The 17,619-nt window shown below is 42.6% G+C and overlaps 6 protein-coding genes across 14 annotated transcripts; 2 read left to right on the top strand and 4 right to left on the bottom strand.

Annotated features, from left to right (window-relative positions):
- Window positions 1-2,625: 2,625 nt before the first annotated feature.
- Window positions 2,626-5,427, bottom strand: LOC100115070 (eukaryotic translation initiation factor 5A). 7 transcript variants are annotated; one of them, XM_001607926.6, is made up of 4 exons: window positions 5,210-5,427; window positions 3,786-4,084; window positions 3,569-3,703; window positions 2,626-3,481 (listed from the first exon to the last, which is right to left on the bottom strand). In XM_001607926.6, the coding sequence occupies exons 2-4, from the start codon at window positions 4,059-4,061 to the stop codon at window positions 3,410-3,412; spliced, it is 483 nt and encodes a 160-aa protein (XP_001607976.1). In that variant the 5' UTR covers window positions 4,062-4,084; window positions 5,210-5,427; the 3' UTR covers window positions 2,626-3,409. The 7 variants fall into 7 exon arrangements, with proteins under 7 accessions (XP_001607976.1, XP_001607974.1, XP_001607980.1 ...); XM_001607924.6 differs by having other exon boundaries at window positions 4,566-5,264; XM_001607930.5 differs by having other exon boundaries at window positions 5,105-5,264.
- On the top strand, window positions 5,345-6,570 carry LOC100123581 (proteasome assembly chaperone 4). 2 transcript variants are annotated; one of them, XM_001607936.6, is made up of 2 exons: window positions 5,345-5,892; window positions 5,998-6,570. In XM_001607936.6, exon 2 carries the CDS (start codon window positions 6,009-6,011, stop codon window positions 6,390-6,392), a length of 384 nt encoding a protein of 127 aa, XP_001607986.1. In that variant the 5' UTR covers window positions 5,345-5,892; window positions 5,998-6,008; the 3' UTR covers window positions 6,393-6,570. The 2 variants fall into 2 exon arrangements, with proteins under 2 accessions (XP_001607986.1, XP_016845360.1); XM_016989871.3 differs by having other exon boundaries at window positions 5,528-5,846; window positions 5,998-6,564.
- LOC100123586 lies at window positions 6,565-10,868 on the bottom strand. 2 transcript variants are annotated; one of them, XM_001607939.6, is made up of 9 exons: window positions 10,695-10,868; window positions 8,883-9,004; window positions 8,654-8,765; window positions 8,437-8,564; window positions 8,169-8,374; window positions 7,781-8,076; window positions 7,463-7,709; window positions 7,194-7,388; window positions 6,565-7,110 (listed from the first exon to the last, which is right to left on the bottom strand). In XM_001607939.6, exons 1-9 carry the CDS (start codon window positions 10,753-10,755, stop codon window positions 7,008-7,010), a joined length of 1,470 nt encoding a protein of 489 aa, XP_001607989.1. In that variant the 5' UTR covers window positions 10,756-10,868; the 3' UTR covers window positions 6,565-7,007. The 2 variants fall into 2 exon arrangements, with proteins under 2 accessions (XP_001607989.1, XP_031786538.1); XM_031930678.2 differs by lacking the exon at window positions 10,695-10,868 and having other exon boundaries at window positions 8,658-8,765; window positions 8,883-9,003.
- A 302-nt stretch (window positions 10,869-11,170) lies between these two features.
- On the bottom strand, window positions 11,171-12,414 carry LOC100115134 (coiled-coil domain-containing protein 134). The gene is made up of 3 exons (XM_001607961.4): window positions 12,036-12,414; window positions 11,627-11,845; window positions 11,171-11,562 (listed from the first exon to the last, which is right to left on the bottom strand). Exons 1-3 carry the CDS (start codon window positions 12,229-12,231, stop codon window positions 11,222-11,224), a joined length of 756 nt encoding a protein of 251 aa, XP_001608011.2. The 5' UTR covers window positions 12,232-12,414; the 3' UTR covers window positions 11,171-11,221.
- On the top strand, window positions 12,134-15,220 carry LOC100678492 (protein YIPF6). The gene is made up of 7 exons (XM_008216676.4): window positions 12,134-12,841; window positions 12,921-13,058; window positions 13,128-13,206; window positions 13,277-13,319; window positions 13,388-13,519; window positions 13,596-13,753; window positions 13,820-15,220. Exons 1-7 carry the CDS (start codon window positions 12,815-12,817, stop codon window positions 13,933-13,935), a joined length of 693 nt encoding a protein of 230 aa, XP_008214898.1. The 5' UTR covers window positions 12,134-12,814; the 3' UTR covers window positions 13,936-15,220.
- LOC100115105 (tetratricopeptide repeat protein 8) lies at window positions 14,201-17,525 on the bottom strand. Its single transcript, XM_001607953.5, has 9 exons — window positions 16,980-17,525; window positions 16,482-16,674; window positions 16,122-16,260; window positions 15,810-15,954; window positions 15,487-15,735; window positions 15,243-15,418; window positions 14,962-15,133; window positions 14,689-14,895; window positions 14,201-14,605 (listed from the first exon to the last, which is right to left on the bottom strand). The coding sequence occupies exons 1-9, from the start codon at window positions 17,133-17,135 to the stop codon at window positions 14,489-14,491; spliced, it is 1,554 nt and encodes a 517-aa protein (XP_001608003.2). The 5' UTR covers window positions 17,136-17,525; the 3' UTR covers window positions 14,201-14,488.
- Window positions 17,526-17,619: the final 94 nt, after the last annotated feature.

Genomic DNA, 17,619 nt, shown 5'->3' with positions numbered 1-17,619 from the left:
AAAGTACGAAACATAATTATATGTGTATTATATATAATTATCTTTCCTGGGATGTAAATTGGTAATAATGTTTACTAAACTATAAATTCATTTTTTAGATAAAATTTTTTAAAATCTATCAACGTGAGTTTCATTTCAGTTATAAATAGCAATCATAAAACTGAATGATTCACAAAGACGTGATTGCTAGGAATTATCAGTGGTTTAATTTTAAGTATGATGCAGAGCAAACCTTTTGCTTAAAATTTACCGATTCCTTCACAATAATTAATTTTTTTTAATATTCGTTTTTGTGCCTTATCAAAGAGGATCCATTCCCGTGCTAACAAAAATATGTTATTTGTTGCAGTATCCACTGTAATTCAATCAATTATAAATAAAGTTCGATTAATTGTACTTGGATTATAGCTTATCTTTCGTACGTCGATTTCAAATAGAATTTTTTTTTAACTCCGCTTTTGCTGGCGTATACTGCAATAATACGTGGAATAATTGTCGGTGATAATTCGATTTTGTTAACAATATAAAATTAAATCGCACCTCTTTTATCGTTCGTTCTTGCAGTATTGCAATGATAGGATTTTCTTCCTTCGAATTTTCGATGAAAAATTACTTGCGCTTTCGTTTTTACTCCAATCTCAATCGATCGTTTATTCAATATTCTTCGAACATTCAAATGCATGTCCTAGATCATCTTTTTTTTATGTAGGTATATAAGATCGCTGGTGCCACCTACGTCTCAAAGAGGTTTCAAACGTTAATTTACTTTCCTGACAAATTTTGAGTTTTGAATAGAACGTATATATAATCGAGCCGAGTTACATCAGTGACTAACTTCGATTGCTGTAACTTTTACCCTGAAACTATATCACAATTGACATTCTGTGCCTGGATTTCAAAATTTTTTTTTTTGCTATATTTATAACAATTCCTTATCGGAGCGCATATACACAATCAATTCAACATAGGCATGCTTGCTGATAAAAAAAATATATATCTATTGCGGTAAAGTAACATAGCTTTTTGATCAGAGGAAAAGCATATTTGCACATTCAATTATAACTCGTAAAATTTTTCAAATATATAAATGATTTCCATCGATACATCCTTTTTTTTATAAGGGCGATACAAAGCCTCATTTTGTTTTTTGTCGAAAGTGCATTCAATCGTTATATATATGCTATCAATAGAAGGAGTATTAGAACTATACATTCGACAAGCGAGGTAGCACCACAATCACTTTTTTTTTTTGTTAATCGTCCCGCATTTTAGTCGTTACAAAAAGGAAAAAACAGTAAAGGTTGCCGTGCGCGTATTCAGCAACGCGATTGAAAAGTTTGAGCATTGCGTTATAATATTATTTTTTTTTAGCGCATTTACTCCCGCCGCATCCGAGCACGACGTTTTTGTGCAACATTATAATACCATTGGCATCTCGCTGAATTGTTTTTCGTTTTTTTCGTTCGATTTAATCGCAAACCAAGTAATAGGACGTAAGGTACGTAGGTATACGAGTTTGATTCGATATAACACTCGCGTATTACAGATGCCGTTATTCTCTTATTCATATTCGTTACTTTTACGTTAGATTCTTAGCTTATAGTTGGAAACATCAGTTATATTGTTGCATAGATATCGAAAAAAATTTTCCAATAATGGTTTTTCAGAATATCAACTCGGAAGCGATTGGTCTATATACATTTCTGTCTGTTTTAACAACGAAAATTATATAAGGAGCCTTTTTACTATACATTGTTATACGATATTGCGAGCTTGAATTACACATACTGCAAAATTAAAGGCGTCTTTCTTCATGAATCGTCAGTGTTAGTACTTGGATTATTGTTAAATCGTTATTCGAAGAATTTAATTTTCAATGTCCAGGACGATACTTCTCGGAACAATTTTTTTTTCTTATAAACGTAAAAAAGTTGGTTTGAAAGAACGCTAGTTCAACAGAAACAGTTATACAGAAAGTAAACTTTTTTTCATTTGAGGTACATACATACCTAATTGTCTATCAACAAATCATGAAATCTTTTTCTATTTTTTTTCTTTTTTTTTTATTTATTACATAGGATGGTTATTAAAAAATAATAGGTCTCAATATTGTTTATCCAATACCTTAAATGCGCTCATGGCATAGGCGATTTGCTAGACATATTCAGTCTACACTCTTGCATTATTCGGTATTCTTGAGGTTTGAGTAAAAAACACTTTAGATAGGATTGAGAAGTCTGAGTAAAGGCATGTTTTGTTGCAGGTAAGCGTTCTTTTTTTTTTCTTTTACAAACGTACGCATTGCATTTGAATAAACCTGCAGTGACCAAAACTTTTTCTTAACTTTGCAATTACTTGTTGGATGCTGTGTCACAAAACATAGGCCAAAGGATCAGATATACAAGGACACACTTAGACAATTTCTTTTTATTCTTCTGAAAGTTTTGAGAGAAACTTAATCAGAATAATTTTCTTACAACGATGCTATGTATAATTAAGTCCTCTGGCATTTCTTGTCTTATGATTTATAACACTGATACGCAATGGATCACCCTCAGTGTTGGTGGGTAACTTTAACGCATAAAAATTGATAATTTTCCTAACATAAATCACTAAGACAATTAATTCGTTATTTATAGCATTGAGTCATTTTATTAGAAAGTTCATTAAAAAAATTCTTATTACTCATTACAGGTGCTAATGATTCGAGGGCAAGACTTTGCTGTTCAATTGCAAACTTACTTTGATCATTGCAAAAGTAATTTACAGAACAAAATAATCCACCGCCTCGATGAGAAACATGTATTTTGATAGATTTGCAAAAAAATTGTTCCGCTCGGCAGTCGACACAATTATTCTTGGTCTCAAATAGTCATAAGCATCTGTATATCCTTAATATGTGTTATAATAAATTATAAATTTGTCATTGTAAAGCCAACAATACTTTGTTTTTTTTTTTTTTTTAAATTTATTAACATTATGAAATTAGCAAAAAAGAAAAAAAAGATAAATGTGTAAAGGCTTTCTCCAATTTTTATTTTCATTCAACCCTTCGATGAAAAGTCGTCGCCATATATCTTGTATAACAAACAACGTGTGTATTTGTGTTTTTCGTGTATGTGTGTTGATGTGTGTGTAGTTTCTAAAACTGGGATGCACACTTTTTCATAAGCCCAGCCTCCACTTACAATGCTTAGAAACTTTAACGCTATGGGTTTTTGTTTTTTTTTTCATTCACATAATAGTAAGAAAGTAAGTAGGTATTACTTTGATAAAAAGATGCTTTTACTCTGCTGTCGAGTTACTGCTGGTTGAAACTGTTGACTCTTTTTTCCTTTTTTTACCAATGATAAGGTGTCGATTGGCTAAGCAGGTATTGAGGTTGGTGTACTGTTCAAACTGAACACAATTATTTGTCGAGGGCAGTGTTGGTTTTGATAGCAATTACTACCTCCTCGTTGCAGGCCTTCAGCACCGTGCACTGTGAAAAAATCATTAAAAAATCAGCAAAGGAGGTTCAGCATTGTCAGAGGGCTGAAAACCAAAAAGACTGGAGTGCGCAACTTACGAGTAGTTCCTTTCCAGCATCGTAGTCAGCGCGAAGTTGAGTACCCAACTCTCCATCGGGTATTTTGAGATCCTCACGTAAGTCTCCGTTGTCAGCCATCAAACACAAGTAGCCGTCATCGGAGATGTCTGTCAACTGTGGTGAAAACAAGAGTATTGCCTTAGATCCAGATTCTGGAGCTACAAGTGGAAAATGAAGCAGTAGGTTGCAGACGTACCTGATAATCCTCTCGCTTGACAAAGGGTACGTCCATATTGTGTGTGGAAGGACAGATATCCTCGTACTTCTTGGAAGAGAAGATGTCAATACCTACAAGATGGACCTTGGCGTGACCGTGCTTGCCAGTCTTGGAGGTGGACATCTCCACGATCTTGCAGGGTCTGGACTTCAGCATGACGAAACCGTTCTTGCGAAGTGCAGAGCACTGCATGGGGTATGTGACCGAAGCACCGGAGTCTCCAGTCTCGAAATGAGTATCTTCGATGTCTGCCATGTTTGATTAGTGTGTGGGGATCTCTGCAAGAAGAAAAGAGCGAAAATGATGATTCATTAGTCAGCGGTCCAGCCAGCAAGCCATCGACTAACTACAGCTAAATCAACCAGTCACGCTGGTGCAGCATGCACTATGCGAATATATATGTACAATAGCAGAAACATTTGAAATTCGCAAAATCAGCAAATAGCCGAGATAAGACGTGGATCAAGCGTAGGCCGATCGACGGTGAGTTGGAAAAAAAAAAAAAAAAAAAACGAAAAATCCGTGCAAAATTGAAAATCCAGGCTCGTCCGCGTAGCAAAGTGCAGGATGCAACAGCCGGGAGCCGAAAGAGTCTACGTGACAACGAAAACGCGGAGTCCGAGGTGGAATCCAAGTGACCATGTGGCACACGCGAGAGACCAACTTGCAACTTTCGCAAGCTCGTAAAAATCCACGTCCGCGGGTCGAAAATCGCTGGGGAGACGTGGTCCGGGGAAAAAACGGAGTCGCGCTTATTACCAGGATAACGGAGTCGGTGCTTCAAGGGTCGGAGGACGACTAGGAGACTGATCGGAGAGTGCGGAACGCGCACGAGCTAACCAACAATTCTCGCGGCGTGTTCTCTACTACTACTACACTGCTCTCTCGGCAGACACGGGGGAGCGGTGCGTGCGCGCGCGCGCGCGCGTGTATATGTATGTACCACAGCCGAGCGAGAGAGAGAGAGAGATATATAGAAGTCGGAGCAAACGTGCGACGGGGCGTCACGGACCTCGAGGAAGTCGTCGCACCAGGAGTACTGTGCAGCGCACACACGGAGTCTCGGTCAGAGAAAGAGAGAGAGAGAGAGAGAGAGAGAGAGCGAAGAGAGGAGCCGTTATTGTCACACGCGCACACGCAAAGAGTGCCACTATATATATATATATATATATATATATGCTGCGGAGGCAAGCGAGAGAGCGAGCGGCTTGGAGAGAGAGAGAGCCTCCTCTCTGCGCCGAAGCGGAGTCCTATACAAAGTTCCTCGTCGGGGTGTCGTTGTTCTTTTTTTTCTTTACCGCGCACAAAGCTGGCCCAGCAGTGTCTTGGACGATCGAGAGCTGTTTCGCACACTAGGAAGCCCGGATTTTCACCGATTTCGGACAACAGCTCGGGATACTCACATGTGATCAAAATGGATACTCTAACCAGAAGAGCTCGAGGAGAGTCGCGCGCGCATGCGTCAAGCTCGCCCGACGTTATAAGGAGAGAGAGAGAGAGAATGTTATATAGAGAGGAGAAACTTTTTTCCAGCGCGCCAAGAACACGAACGCGGCGTGTACCGGAATTTCGGGGAATCGAAAAGAGCTTCGCCTGCTTTGACAGAGAGGGCGACACTTGGTCTGGAACGATTCTCGCGGACGAACCAGCCGGAATAGACGTGATCCACAACGCGCTATGTGGATATTATGTATATGCGAGGCGGTCAGTTCCGGGCACGCCGGCGCCTTGCGCATACCTGATGCCCCCCCCAACCCCTTTTCAGGAGATCGACAGTGGAGTCTGTCCGAAGACCAACTTTTACTACTGATTCTCTATTTGCGTACTTATACAGCTTTCAAAGAGAGAGAGAGAGAGAGAGCCTGGAAACTCGAATAAAAATTTTCCCACATCTCAGGCAAACATTTTCACTCGACGCGAGAGCGGAGTAACTGCGTATACGTATATATGTAGCGCAGCCACGTCGGAATCCGTAGGAAACTCGACGTGTCATCGCACGTGCGGACGACTTTCTTCTCTCGCAGCACAGCTCCTCATTCGGTAAAGCAGCGCACTTCCCACGCGCACGTGACCGTTTTATCAACAAGTTCGTATATATGAATTTTACGCGCGTCATCGTGTCATCGATTCGCATTATAGAGCTCTCGTTGCACGCTTATACTTACTCCTCGGGTTTACTTTATTTTCGCAGGAAAACGAGCGATGGTTACGGTCGAGGATCCGGAACTGCTGCCCTGCAGCTTTCAGTTCCACAATTTCCACGATCAAGTCGGCGAGGTTAGATTGCAGTGTCAAATAATGAAGATGGACCAGAGTCTGTACCTGTGGGTCGGCGACTACAACGATAGGAGCATGAAGGACTTGGCTCTGGCCTTTGCGATGGACAAGAAACCAGCCGTGTCGACGAAGATCATGGGACCCATCGCCGATGAGATATCCTGCAACGTCGCGAGCAGATTGGCCAAGAAAACGGGCAAGCCGGTTTACGTGAGTTTCAACGTCAACGTTGACAATCTCACCTTGCCCAACGTCGAGAAGAGGATCCACGAAGAGTTTAAGAAGCATCCTGAACTTTTGGCTTTTTAATGCTTGTATACGTACTGTAATCCATGACTATTGTACTGTTGTATACGTGACTGCTGGTCGCTAAGCTCATTAACGATAAGGTAAACGCTTTTATATTTTCTTATTGTTCTCTTCTTTTTTTTTTACAAGATATATATATACGAGTATTATAGAAATAAAGCAGCCTAATGGATTTGAAGTTTTTTCTATTTTTATCCGTAGCTTTCCAAGTACACACTTTCGCACTTGTTTTTCCATGTTTTTTGTATTTATAAGCAGTACAACTTCAACAACATTTGAAATCCTCACGCATACAATATACAATGTATAAGTTTGATTCACGCATCATATTCGTAACAAAATAATCATTTGATTTTAATAATAATATATAATAATAATATTAATAATGTAGAACCTTATGATGAAAAGTCATTCTTCATAAAACTCGCAGCTAAAAAAAAACAGCGTGAAAGTCTATTTTAATGTAAACATTCATAACGCGATTTCACAAGTCTTTGCTTCTTGTCTTGCTCAGTCCCGGAGAGACTTGCAGCAACCATTAATTAGGAAAATGAGTATTCCATTCGATTCTCGGAATCGGAAGAGTCATTTCTTGTATTACTGACGAGGAATTGATTACTCTCTGTCGACACTGTAGTTGTCGCTTGGGTGACCGGTGCCTTTGGCATCTCCTAACCAGGGGTATTTGTTGGGACACTCGGTGCACGTCTCCATATACCTGTTTCAACGCAAACGTGTAAAACGATTAACAGTGAAAACGTTGACTCTAGACAAGTCGTCGAAAATTAGAAATAAGTTTACCTCGTAGCTGTAAAGTTCGCATCGGCTGGCTTGAAGTCAAGGGGGCACTTGTTGGCGTTGTTGCACGGTGGGCCAGGGTCGTTTTCGTTCTTCTTCTTGCACTCCCAGCCTTCGTAGTTGGTCAAGCTTTGAATGGGCTTGGGGTCAGTGATCCATGTGAGAGCTTGGGTCGCGGTGACAAAGTAGACATCGGGCCTGCAAAGAAGGACGATCAGTTAAGCGGTTCATAGCTAAAAAATGTTACTTTGTCATAATAGAAGCGATCGTACAGCGTAGTAGCCCAGTCCAAAAATTTGTGAAGACCCTTCTCGAGTTCCTTGATCTGGAACCAGTTGGTGTGGAAGGGCATCATGTAGGGAGCCCTGTTCTGATCGTACGACCTGCTGAAGTCCTCCTGCAGCCACTCGAAGACCTCCTGCGCATCGTGACTGTGCAGCACGCACTGGTCCAGGTAGGGACAGTGTCCACCTTCGTAGCTCTCGACGTAGTGAGCGTTCAGGGGAATTTCCCAGACACCTGGATTTGGACAGACGTCCGTTATTCGCGATTCTTCCAGTCGTACTAAGATTGTAAAAAATAATCCATACCTGGGAAGGATTTAGTGGGGCAAGTGCCGGCTTTGCACTCGTGGGGTATTTTGTAGTCGAGCGTGTAAGGCCAGATGGGAGTCTTGCCGGGCGAGACGCCGATGCTGCTGTCGTATATGTAGCCAAAGTCCTCCATGACCTTGTACTGAGTATTGCGACCTGGTTTCAGGTATGGCGCTCTCATGCCGACCACGTCGCTGCTGGATATGTTACTGAAGTGCTTCAGGATCTCCCGCATGCCGATCATCTCGCTCACCCACTCGTCGTACTTCTTGTCCTCGAGACCCTTTTGGAGTCTGCAACGAGGGTCATCATTGTCAAGTAGAAACGTTCCGGATTGTTCGGACTAGGTTGTAGGTATAGCTCGTTTTGCTTTCAATATACTCACGAGATAGTCTCGGTGGCGATTTCGTGGCCGTCGTGAGCGAGGCTCTGGACCATGTTGTAGTTGCAGTACTCGTGGGAGATGAAGAAGGTTCCCTTGAGCGGACAGTTGTTGGGGTTGACTCGGTCGGAGTTGAAGATCTTCTGGTAGTGGTCGAAGTTGTTGTGGTTCACGGCTCCGTCGAACGTCAGCAGGATCATTTGCGGCGTCTGAAATCGTTATGAAAATTAGTAAATTTTACTTCGTACAAAACAAAAGTCCATCAACTCACATCGGACGGTTTAAGACCGCCAGGAATGATGGTTCCGTCTCTCGAGCAGAAGCAGTAGGGCAGTTGGCACTTGGCGGTGTCGCATCTTTCCGCGAGATCGGTAGGCGCTTCGGTGATCGGTGCCGGTGCTGTAAAAACGTCGGAAATCGGTATATATCAAAACAGCGCGTAATCGTTACACGCGCCGCAAAGAAAAAGCGTGTAATATAATACTCACTCACGGCAATCGGACCGCATCGCGCCTCGTTCTTGAACGTGCAGAACTTGCTGATGTCATCGAAGTGCAGTCCCGACGGACACCTGTTGAGATAGGGATAGCCGTCGACGCACTGGAATAAAGCGATATATATATATATATATATATTTTTTTTTAACTAATACTTAACTAAACGAGAGAAATCGCCAGAGCGTAACTTGTAGGTCGCGTCTAGGTTATGACAGCATACCTGATAGAATCTACGGCAGGTCGCGGGATCGGCAAAGTTGCCGTTGCCTTGGCCCTCGGGGCACTTGAATTCCTCGTCCTTCTTCTGCTGCGACTGGCTGTTACCGCTGCCTTGACCGCTGACTGGGGTGAAAATGAAAAAAAAAAATTGATGTAGTATCCTATCGGGTTTTTTATAGTATACAGCGGAGGCGCGCGCTCGCGACGAGTATTTAGAAAATTGGTAATACGTCGAGGACGCGGTGACTCGTGGCGCTGAGTGAAATTCCCAGACTATTGCGAGAAAGCGCTATTGAGAGATAAGCGATGCTGTGTTGACGAGACGACGCGATCTTTCAACACCGGATCGAGGTGTATTGTTAATGAATAATGTATTTATCGTTTACAAAATTCTATTTAACAGGAATTCTGAACTAATGAATTTCGTGACTTTTCAGCTTTGAAACAGGAAAAAAAAAAAACATTTTTTCTCTTTCAATATTAACAAGTAACAAGTGAAAATTCTCAAAAAAAGTAATCGGCGACTCATCGTCGATTCGGCAAAAAGGGTAAAAGTGTCATTTCCCCTCTCGACCTTGTAACATAAATATACATATATATATATATATATATATCCTCGCACGCACGCACACACTATACCTATACACAATCCCAAGGTTAGACCACACGAGGGTTTTTCGCTCTCGCCCGTGTGGAGATATAATTACCATTAATTTACAAGCCGCTACTGCGACATCGGCCGCTTTTTCCCTTATATCATATTTTTTACACGCAGACACGCTAAAGTTAGTTTAGTCATCGGGACTAACCGGTATACACGAGAAATTCGATCGGAAAAAGGCGTATAACGTATTTTATAAAAGAAACCAGCTCTCGAGCGCGGAATTTGCATACCACGCACGCAATAATTATTATATATCCGGGGAATTTCGAAAATAGAGGCGGCGCGCGACTCTTATAATCCGAGATTTATACCGATTTTTTTTTTTTTTTTTTTTTTTCGGCTCTTACACAGAATTTTGTAACGTTCGAAATATCGTAAAAAGAGGATCTGTATTTTGGGACGATTTGCCAAGAGCAAACGCGAATAAGTGAAAGTAATAAGTTTCGCTTCTTCGCGAGAGCGTCAGCAGCGCAGGGAGAGAAGAAAAAAAAGAAGAAAAAAAAAGAAGAAGAAGCTGCATCGCAGTCGAGAACCGCTTATATATTCGGTTTTCGGTTTTGATTAAACTTACGCAAAGCCGTGTGCGTGTATATCGGGTGACAATGATAACGCGCGCGGAACTCGTAGTTGTACACGGAAGAAAGTTATATTCGCTGCTCTCGTTGCTATAACGGGCGCAACTTTCATCGATTGCTTTTCTTTTAATATCAATGCCTCCAGCGTTTCTTCCTATACACACACAGGGGATAAAAAAAATAATTGAAAAAAAAAAAAAAAAAACGTAGAAACGAGTACGAAACGTATAACAGTAAAGTGGAAAGTGAAGGTGCACTGGGCGGCATCGCGCATAGGTGCAGCAGCATCTCTACGCACTATAGCACATACACCTATATAGTATAGACTCAGTATCCAGAATAAAAAAAAAAAAAAAAATAAGGAGAAGCAGGTAGTCGATGCTAAAATCGAAAAATCGTCGATACCGATTTATCCGGTATATATACGACGCAAAATCCCTGCACGGAGACTTTCACGCAGCCTTATGCACGCGCTGTGCATTCCGAGAGAAACTTCTCTCTCTCTCTCTTTACCACGTATTCACTCGCTGTACAAGAGTAAAATATTCAGATAAAAAAAAAAAAATATACTCACCACAGCCGATCACCAAAGCGACGACGAGCAACAGTGCCCTGGTAGCTGATATCCTGGCCATCGTGACTGGAGCAGAGCTAAATCGGCTCGCAGTCTTGGTTGAGAGAAAAACACAGAACTTATGCAGCGCAGCTCTCTATTACGACCGGAGTATCTCGCGCGCGAAGAAAGAGTGAGGGAATAGCTGCTCTAGCTGTGCAGCGACGCTGCTTATAGCGCCACCTCTCTCTCTCTCTCTCTCTACGGGGCCTCATGCCCACTTCTTCTTCTTCTTCTTCTTGCGACAGCGCTACGCACACACGAAACCGACAGGCAGCCCATTGGCTGACCACTTTCTATGTGTATAGTCGCGACGCTGCTGCTCTTATCTGCACGCGCGTGTGTTAAGTACTTATAGCTCTGGGCCTTATGTTCGATGCAGCGCTTGTGTTTTGAAACTGGTTTTGTGTGTGATGGGTGTTTAACGACACCGAAGCTAAATTTAAACTGGCTTTTATTATAATTACATCGAAAAGTATGCACAGATATCACAACTCGATGCGAGTCATGGTAGGGCCCTTTTTCCCCTTCTCCTTCTTGGTCGCCAACTTAGGCTCTTTGTTGCTGCTTCTGGAGGGTTTGTTACCGATACGATTGGGATTGAAGTAATTGGGGCTTCTGTCGGTGATGTTGAGCTCCTGAAGCGCCAGTTCGATCATCTCCAAGGTGGACTTGTCGAGGAGGTCTTTGGTCCGGTTGAGGAAGTCGAAGGACCAGCGCATCGTCGCGTTCCATCTAGGTTGTGTTTTCAGGATACGCTGGGTTATGTCAGGGAGATTCAGGACCACGTCGCCGAACAGCGCGACGTTCTCCAGGACACTCGATATGGCTAAAACGTAAGAATTGTTAAAAATTTTTACGGGATTAATTTTTTTCCATAATATTATACCAACCGTCTTGGACGTCGTTCTTGGCGTCGACGGCAAAGGAGACGCTCCTCAGGTCGGCCTCGGTGAAGTTCTCCAGCAGCGGCTTTTTCGACTCTATCAAGTCGAACATTTTATCCGCCAGGACATTAATCATCTTGTATTGTCTCTCGTAGCTGTCCATTTGCCGCAGGTTCCTCACCGCCTCTAAGTGCTCCTTTCTTCGCTTTACGAACAGCCTTTTGACTGGGCCGCGCTTATTGTTAAGGAAAATTTTCATTCTTCGGCGCATCTAGCTTCGTTACAGAAAAAAAAAAAAGAATACGCTTAATCGGATTATATAAAGAATCGCGGAAACTCGGCTGTCGACCGCAGACGTTGCCTAAGCCCGTTGCACAATTTCAAACTTAATTGCCTCTCGAAACAAAAAGGATACAGAGCTCTCTGTTTACGGAATTCAAATTTTCCCGCGCTGGCGTCTCCTCCTCGGCGATTGGCTCTACGTCGTCTCGCGCACGCGCAGTGGGTGCGCCCAGCAGCGCTAGTGCCACGACGATAACACCGACGACCAGGCGAGCTGCCGCGAGTCGTTGGCGAAACTTCCCGGCGACAGCCATATTATCTCGTATCATCCGTCGAAACCACTTGTTTACCAGCTATATACACGTCCCGGCTGTCCACTCGTGCCTTGGAGAGAGATCCGTTTTATCGCGAACTCGCGACACTCGCAGGAGTTTCAAGAGCGACCCGGCGACTCGGCCATCTTTCGACTATGTACCCGCGTGCCATCTGGAGTTTTTCGAAACTGGATGTATGAATGTTATGTGTATGTAACCTACGCACGCATTGACGCATTACACCCACACACTCGCACACCATACAAGTACGCGATCGAACACAGACGTCATTAACAATTGGAAGCCGCAGCCCTCAAGGGTTGACAGGTGAAGGTTAAGTGGAGGCATTTCTTCCCCGGGCACAGCAGGAAAAGCTCGCAGAGCATGAGCTTTTAGAGAGATATCATGCGGTGGCTCAGAGCGAAGAGGAAGTTCCTGGACATGACGATAAGTTGAGACACGTAGATTCTTCGTGAGATTGGGCTTCGCGATCCTTCAGAGGCCTTTTCTGCAGTGTGGACATACCGTATACAGTTGATTAGTAGTAGCTGACTGAACTTTTGTGATAGGAGAGATTCCGTAGACAAGCTCAGCAGTCATGGCGATGAACGAGGCAAGACTCGATGTAAGCATACTGCAGTGTTGCGATGCATGGTAGAGCTGTCTGTTTTGGGGTTTTCATGCGATTTATGGGTTTGTTTTAGATGTACGACGATGGAATGTCGGGGCTTGATCCCACCAACGTGCACGGGGAGATGACCGTGGGTCCAAATATGAGGAATCAGGCTACTCTGGGAGAACCAGACTTTAATACTCTTGATGAACCTATAAAAGTCACAATTGTAAGATCTTTTCTTTGCATAGCTTCTCTTGGCGGATTCTTTGTTTTGCATTGATCTCTTTTTTTACAGCTCAGAGACGTAAGAGCTGTTGGAAGGAAGTTCTATCACGTTTTGTATCCCAAAGAGAAGAAGAGTTTACTTAAAGAATGTGAGTGGAATTTGATATTAACTATTTTCTGTGCAGTGAACGCATTGCTCATTCTATAATTATCTTACAGGGGACTTATGGGGGCCATTGGTACTTTGCACATTCATGGCAATGTGAGTTGATTTTGTTGTACAATGATTCCAGTTTTTCTTCTCCAATTTACAAGTGTATAATGTTTTAGGATTCTGCAAGGTTCTTCCGAAACAGCAGATTCTTCCAATGACGGTGGTCCAGAGTTTGCCGAAGTTTTCGTTATAGTATGGATTGGTTCCATGATAGTCACACTAAATAGCAAACTCCTTGGTGGTAATATGTAAGCATTCAATTTTTTCACCCGCATAGAAATCTAAAAGTATTTATTAAATTGCAACTTTCCTTCTTGTCCACAGATCTTTCTTCCAAAGTGTCTGTGTTCTAGGGTACTGCTTGTTACCAACAGCTATTGCGTTAATTATATGCAGGATCATATTGATGGCCAAACAGACAGTTCTCCTGTTTGCAATCCGGTTTATAATCACAGTGATCGGCTTTGGATGGGCTACTTACGGTAAATATTTGACATCAAAATTATCTACATTATTGGCATCCAACTAAAATTGTTTTTTCTCCTCAGCATCAATGGCATTCCTCGGTGACAGTCAACCCGCAGGAAGAAAAGCATTGGCAGTTTACCCCATATTTTTGTTCTACTTCGTAATTTCCTGGCTAGTTATTTCTCATACCACGTAAAGTTGAGTGGAGAAAACGATGATAGACTGTACAACGATTTAGCACAAAATTGTAAAAAAAAAATTAACACGGATGAACATAAGGGCGGTACAATAAGACGTTATACGATCGTTGTAATACGGAAAAACAAGATGATTATGGATTTTATCAATGAATTGTAAAAAAAAGAAATACTGATACATTTGCCTCTTTGTCAAACTGTATTGCGTTTGTATGACTGGTTTGTATTACGGGAGAGCTTGCGCAGAATAATGTGATAAGACAATTTTTTATTGTACTTTTTAAGCGCCAAACGATGTGTCACAGTATTTATTTTTCTTTGAAAGCCAGATTTCTCTCGAGATGAAGAACACATCCGATACATATTTCAATTACACGTGTAAAGATGCACTTGCCTTTAATGATCTGTACATATTAATTCCTAAGGTTGGCGATAAAAGAATATAATAATAATAATAATAACAACAACAAGAATAAATGTCTGTAGAAAAAAGAAACTTTATTTACACGCGCGCGCGCGCGGTTTCTCGCAACTCTATAGCGCTTCATTTTTCTACATGTAAGTGAAATACTGCTGTAACTTTTGAAAGAGTTCTTGACTGTCGCGATGCCCGGGATAAGCGTTCAAGGCTTTTTGTACCGAAATGTAACTAGTCTGTAAGTCTCCGCTCTGAAACATAAACGATTATAATATTTAGAATCAGTACATACAAATTACCAGTATAGTAGAAAAGCGTGTATAGCAGTGTTTACATTATACGCCAAGTAAGAACTATTGAAATGCGGCTCGTAGCTGTAGTTGGCGATGCTGGCGGCCGCGTGAAAGTATATACGAGCCGCGACAGCGTTTCCATTTCTCATCTCCAACACGCCGAGATTATTGTATGACGGAGCGTGTCTGTTATCCGCGTCGATTGCCAGTTTCAAGCACTCCATGGCCATGATCAAGTCTCCGAGGCACTAAAGCCGAGCTCGGAGTCAATCGAATATTCGATTTATCTATCGGTATTTCATCGGGAAACTTACGATGGCTATGTGAGAAATATTGTACCAAACGTCCGCTATGCTCTCCTCGGTGGCGAGGCTCAAGGCCCTCTCGAAGCAGGATATCGTGAAGTCGTACTGCTGAGCGTAGAAGCAGCACAGGCCGAGATTGTTGAAGAGCTCGGCATTGTGGACGCCCATTTGCAGGAGTCTCCTGTATCGAGGAAACAATTTCAACATTTTTATAAAAGACACTATAATATATATATATATAAAGAATAAACGACGCAAGTCATTCCAACATCGTCTTCATATTCGCGCACCTGTAGTATCTGAGCGCGATCTCGGGCTGATCGTTGTAGAAGTGGTGCAGCCCTATGCTGGCGATAGCCTCCGTGTGAGATGCGTCCTCGTGAGCTACGGCCTTGTAGTACTTGACGGACATGGCGACGTTGTCCATGCCTTCGAAAATTCGCGCCATTTCCGTCAGCACCGAGACCTGCGTCAACGGATATCGTTTTTTCAAACTGTTCTCATTTTACATACATACTTAGATACGATACTCGCATCGTTGGGAAAGTACTCGAGACCCTTTTTGCAAAGCTCCAGGGCGGCGAGCGGCTGGTCGAGTTTGACGCAGACCCTGACCAGTCTCAAGACCGTCTCTATGGTTTTGCACTCGCGCAGGGCCGATCGGAACTGCTGCTCGGCGTCCCTGACCAGGCCCAGGGTGTAGTAGCACTTGCCCAACTGTACCTTCCACCACCAGTCCTTGTACTGGCAGGCTTGGGTCGCTTGAACTGCTAAATCCAGCGCCTGCGAAACGTTGAGTTTTGTTTATAATAGAAAAAAGATTTTTTTTTTTTTTTTCATCTATATATATGTCTTACGTAGCGCGGGTCGTGCTCGTGGTAGTAGATGTACTCGAAGAGCGCTTTGGCGATGCTGGGCTGCGAGGCGTATTTGGAGATGTTCAGGCGGGAGAGTTGTATGAACGGACCTCCGGGTTCCGTCAGCATCGACGCGGTTCCTAGTCTGTGATTTTTAAATTTTGTTACTCCGATAGATTCTCTAGATAGTTTGGAAATTTTCATTTCATCAGCTGTATTACGTTGGAATGTTCAGTTCAGAAGATTATTTAAAATTAATATAGAAAATCGAACGGGATAACGCTAATTAGTTAATTAATTAATTAATCCCACCTGACGCTCCTGCCTGTGCTGGCGGTAATTGGCCGGGCGGTCGAAGCTGTTCTTGGCGTCCGTAAAGTCTGTTCCATACCCTGTGACGAGTCCATCGCCGACTGCGTCGCTGGTCTCACTACGCCGGTGACTGGTCTGCCTTGGAATGGAATACTTTTTTTTTTTTTTTTACAATTTTTACAATACCGAATGTATTTTTTTTTTTTGTTTTTTCTTATCGTACGAATAACGAAAATAATAATTGTATCCGATTCAATTGATTAAATCAGCTATAGCTGTCTGCGAAGTAATTCGATTCAAATAACCCTCTGCTAGATTGTTAGCGTTAAAATTCAACAAAAAAAAAAAAAAAATACCTACCGGACTGCGTTCTCGGCCTGAAGCCTTGACCCGCGAGTGCAGTTCCAGGGTTCCTAAGCGAAGTTCCCGGTCTGGGCATCGATGCTATGGTATCGTTGTCGAGCAAACTCTCCGCTATCCCGTCCTCCTCGGCCTCGATGTCGTCCACGTAAACTTGCAGAGTTAACGCTCGCATCTTCAACACCCACACCGCCTGCGATAAACGCGTTTTATTTATATATATATATATATATATATATATATATATATATATATATATATATATATATATATATATATATATATCAGAACTGCAACGAGTGTCTCGAAGTTGTATGATTGCCGCGCGAGTTTCGCAATTAGCGGCGAACACGTTCGGAATTGATCGCGTCTCGGCGCTATACAGTGTGTGTGTGTGTGTGTGTGTGTATACATGTATGCTATGGCAGCGGCAGAGTAATTAAACAACTAAGCAACTCCTAAATAGTTTCTTTTTCAAAACAAGTTCTTATATCTCACCTGGTCCAAAGGGCTCTTCCTTAATAATTCCGTGCAAGCACTGGCGCACTCTTCGAACTTTCTCCTTCTGAACAAGCTCAGTGCCAGGTACAGTTCCATGTTGTTCCTCGGACGATTGTAAAGCCTCGAGTGACCGTCACCGGCTACTCGACCCATTGTACCTTCTCCCGGCCCCTATGGTATACGTGTGTGTGTTTGTGTGTGTGGGGGGGGGGGGGGATATAAGTATTTCCGCCTCGAGAGCACCTGTCGCCCTGTGGACACTATACTATACATCGAATACACTTACATATCGATCTCCGCAAGCCAGAGGGTGGCGCGCCACGACTATATATATACACCTGCACGTGTACTTGTATGGGTGGATTAGGATCGATTTTCGAATAGAGCGCGGAGCTTGCGTCACTGGGGATTTATTTATCTCTTTTCTTTTTTTCTTTTTTTTTACTTCTTCACCGAGTGCGTCTTATAGCTATACACACATATATGGGGGCGAAAATTTCTCGAGAGTAAATACACTATACGGTCAGCAGCGCAGATCGTTGAATTTACACGGGGGTGGCATCTCCATTTTGCGTCATCCTTGTATAAAGCTATATATATATATATATATATACCTATATACGTTAATGCGCAATCT

This window comes from Nasonia vitripennis, chromosome 4 (genome assembly GCF_009193385.2).
Source record: "Nasonia vitripennis strain AsymCx chromosome 4, Nvit_psr_1.1, whole genome shotgun sequence".
NCBI classification, from domain to species: Eukaryota; Metazoa; Arthropoda; class Insecta; order Hymenoptera; family Pteromalidae; genus Nasonia; species Nasonia vitripennis.
The sequence above is the reverse complement of the archived record's forward strand: the minus strand, read 5'-3'. Positions and strand labels throughout refer to the sequence as shown.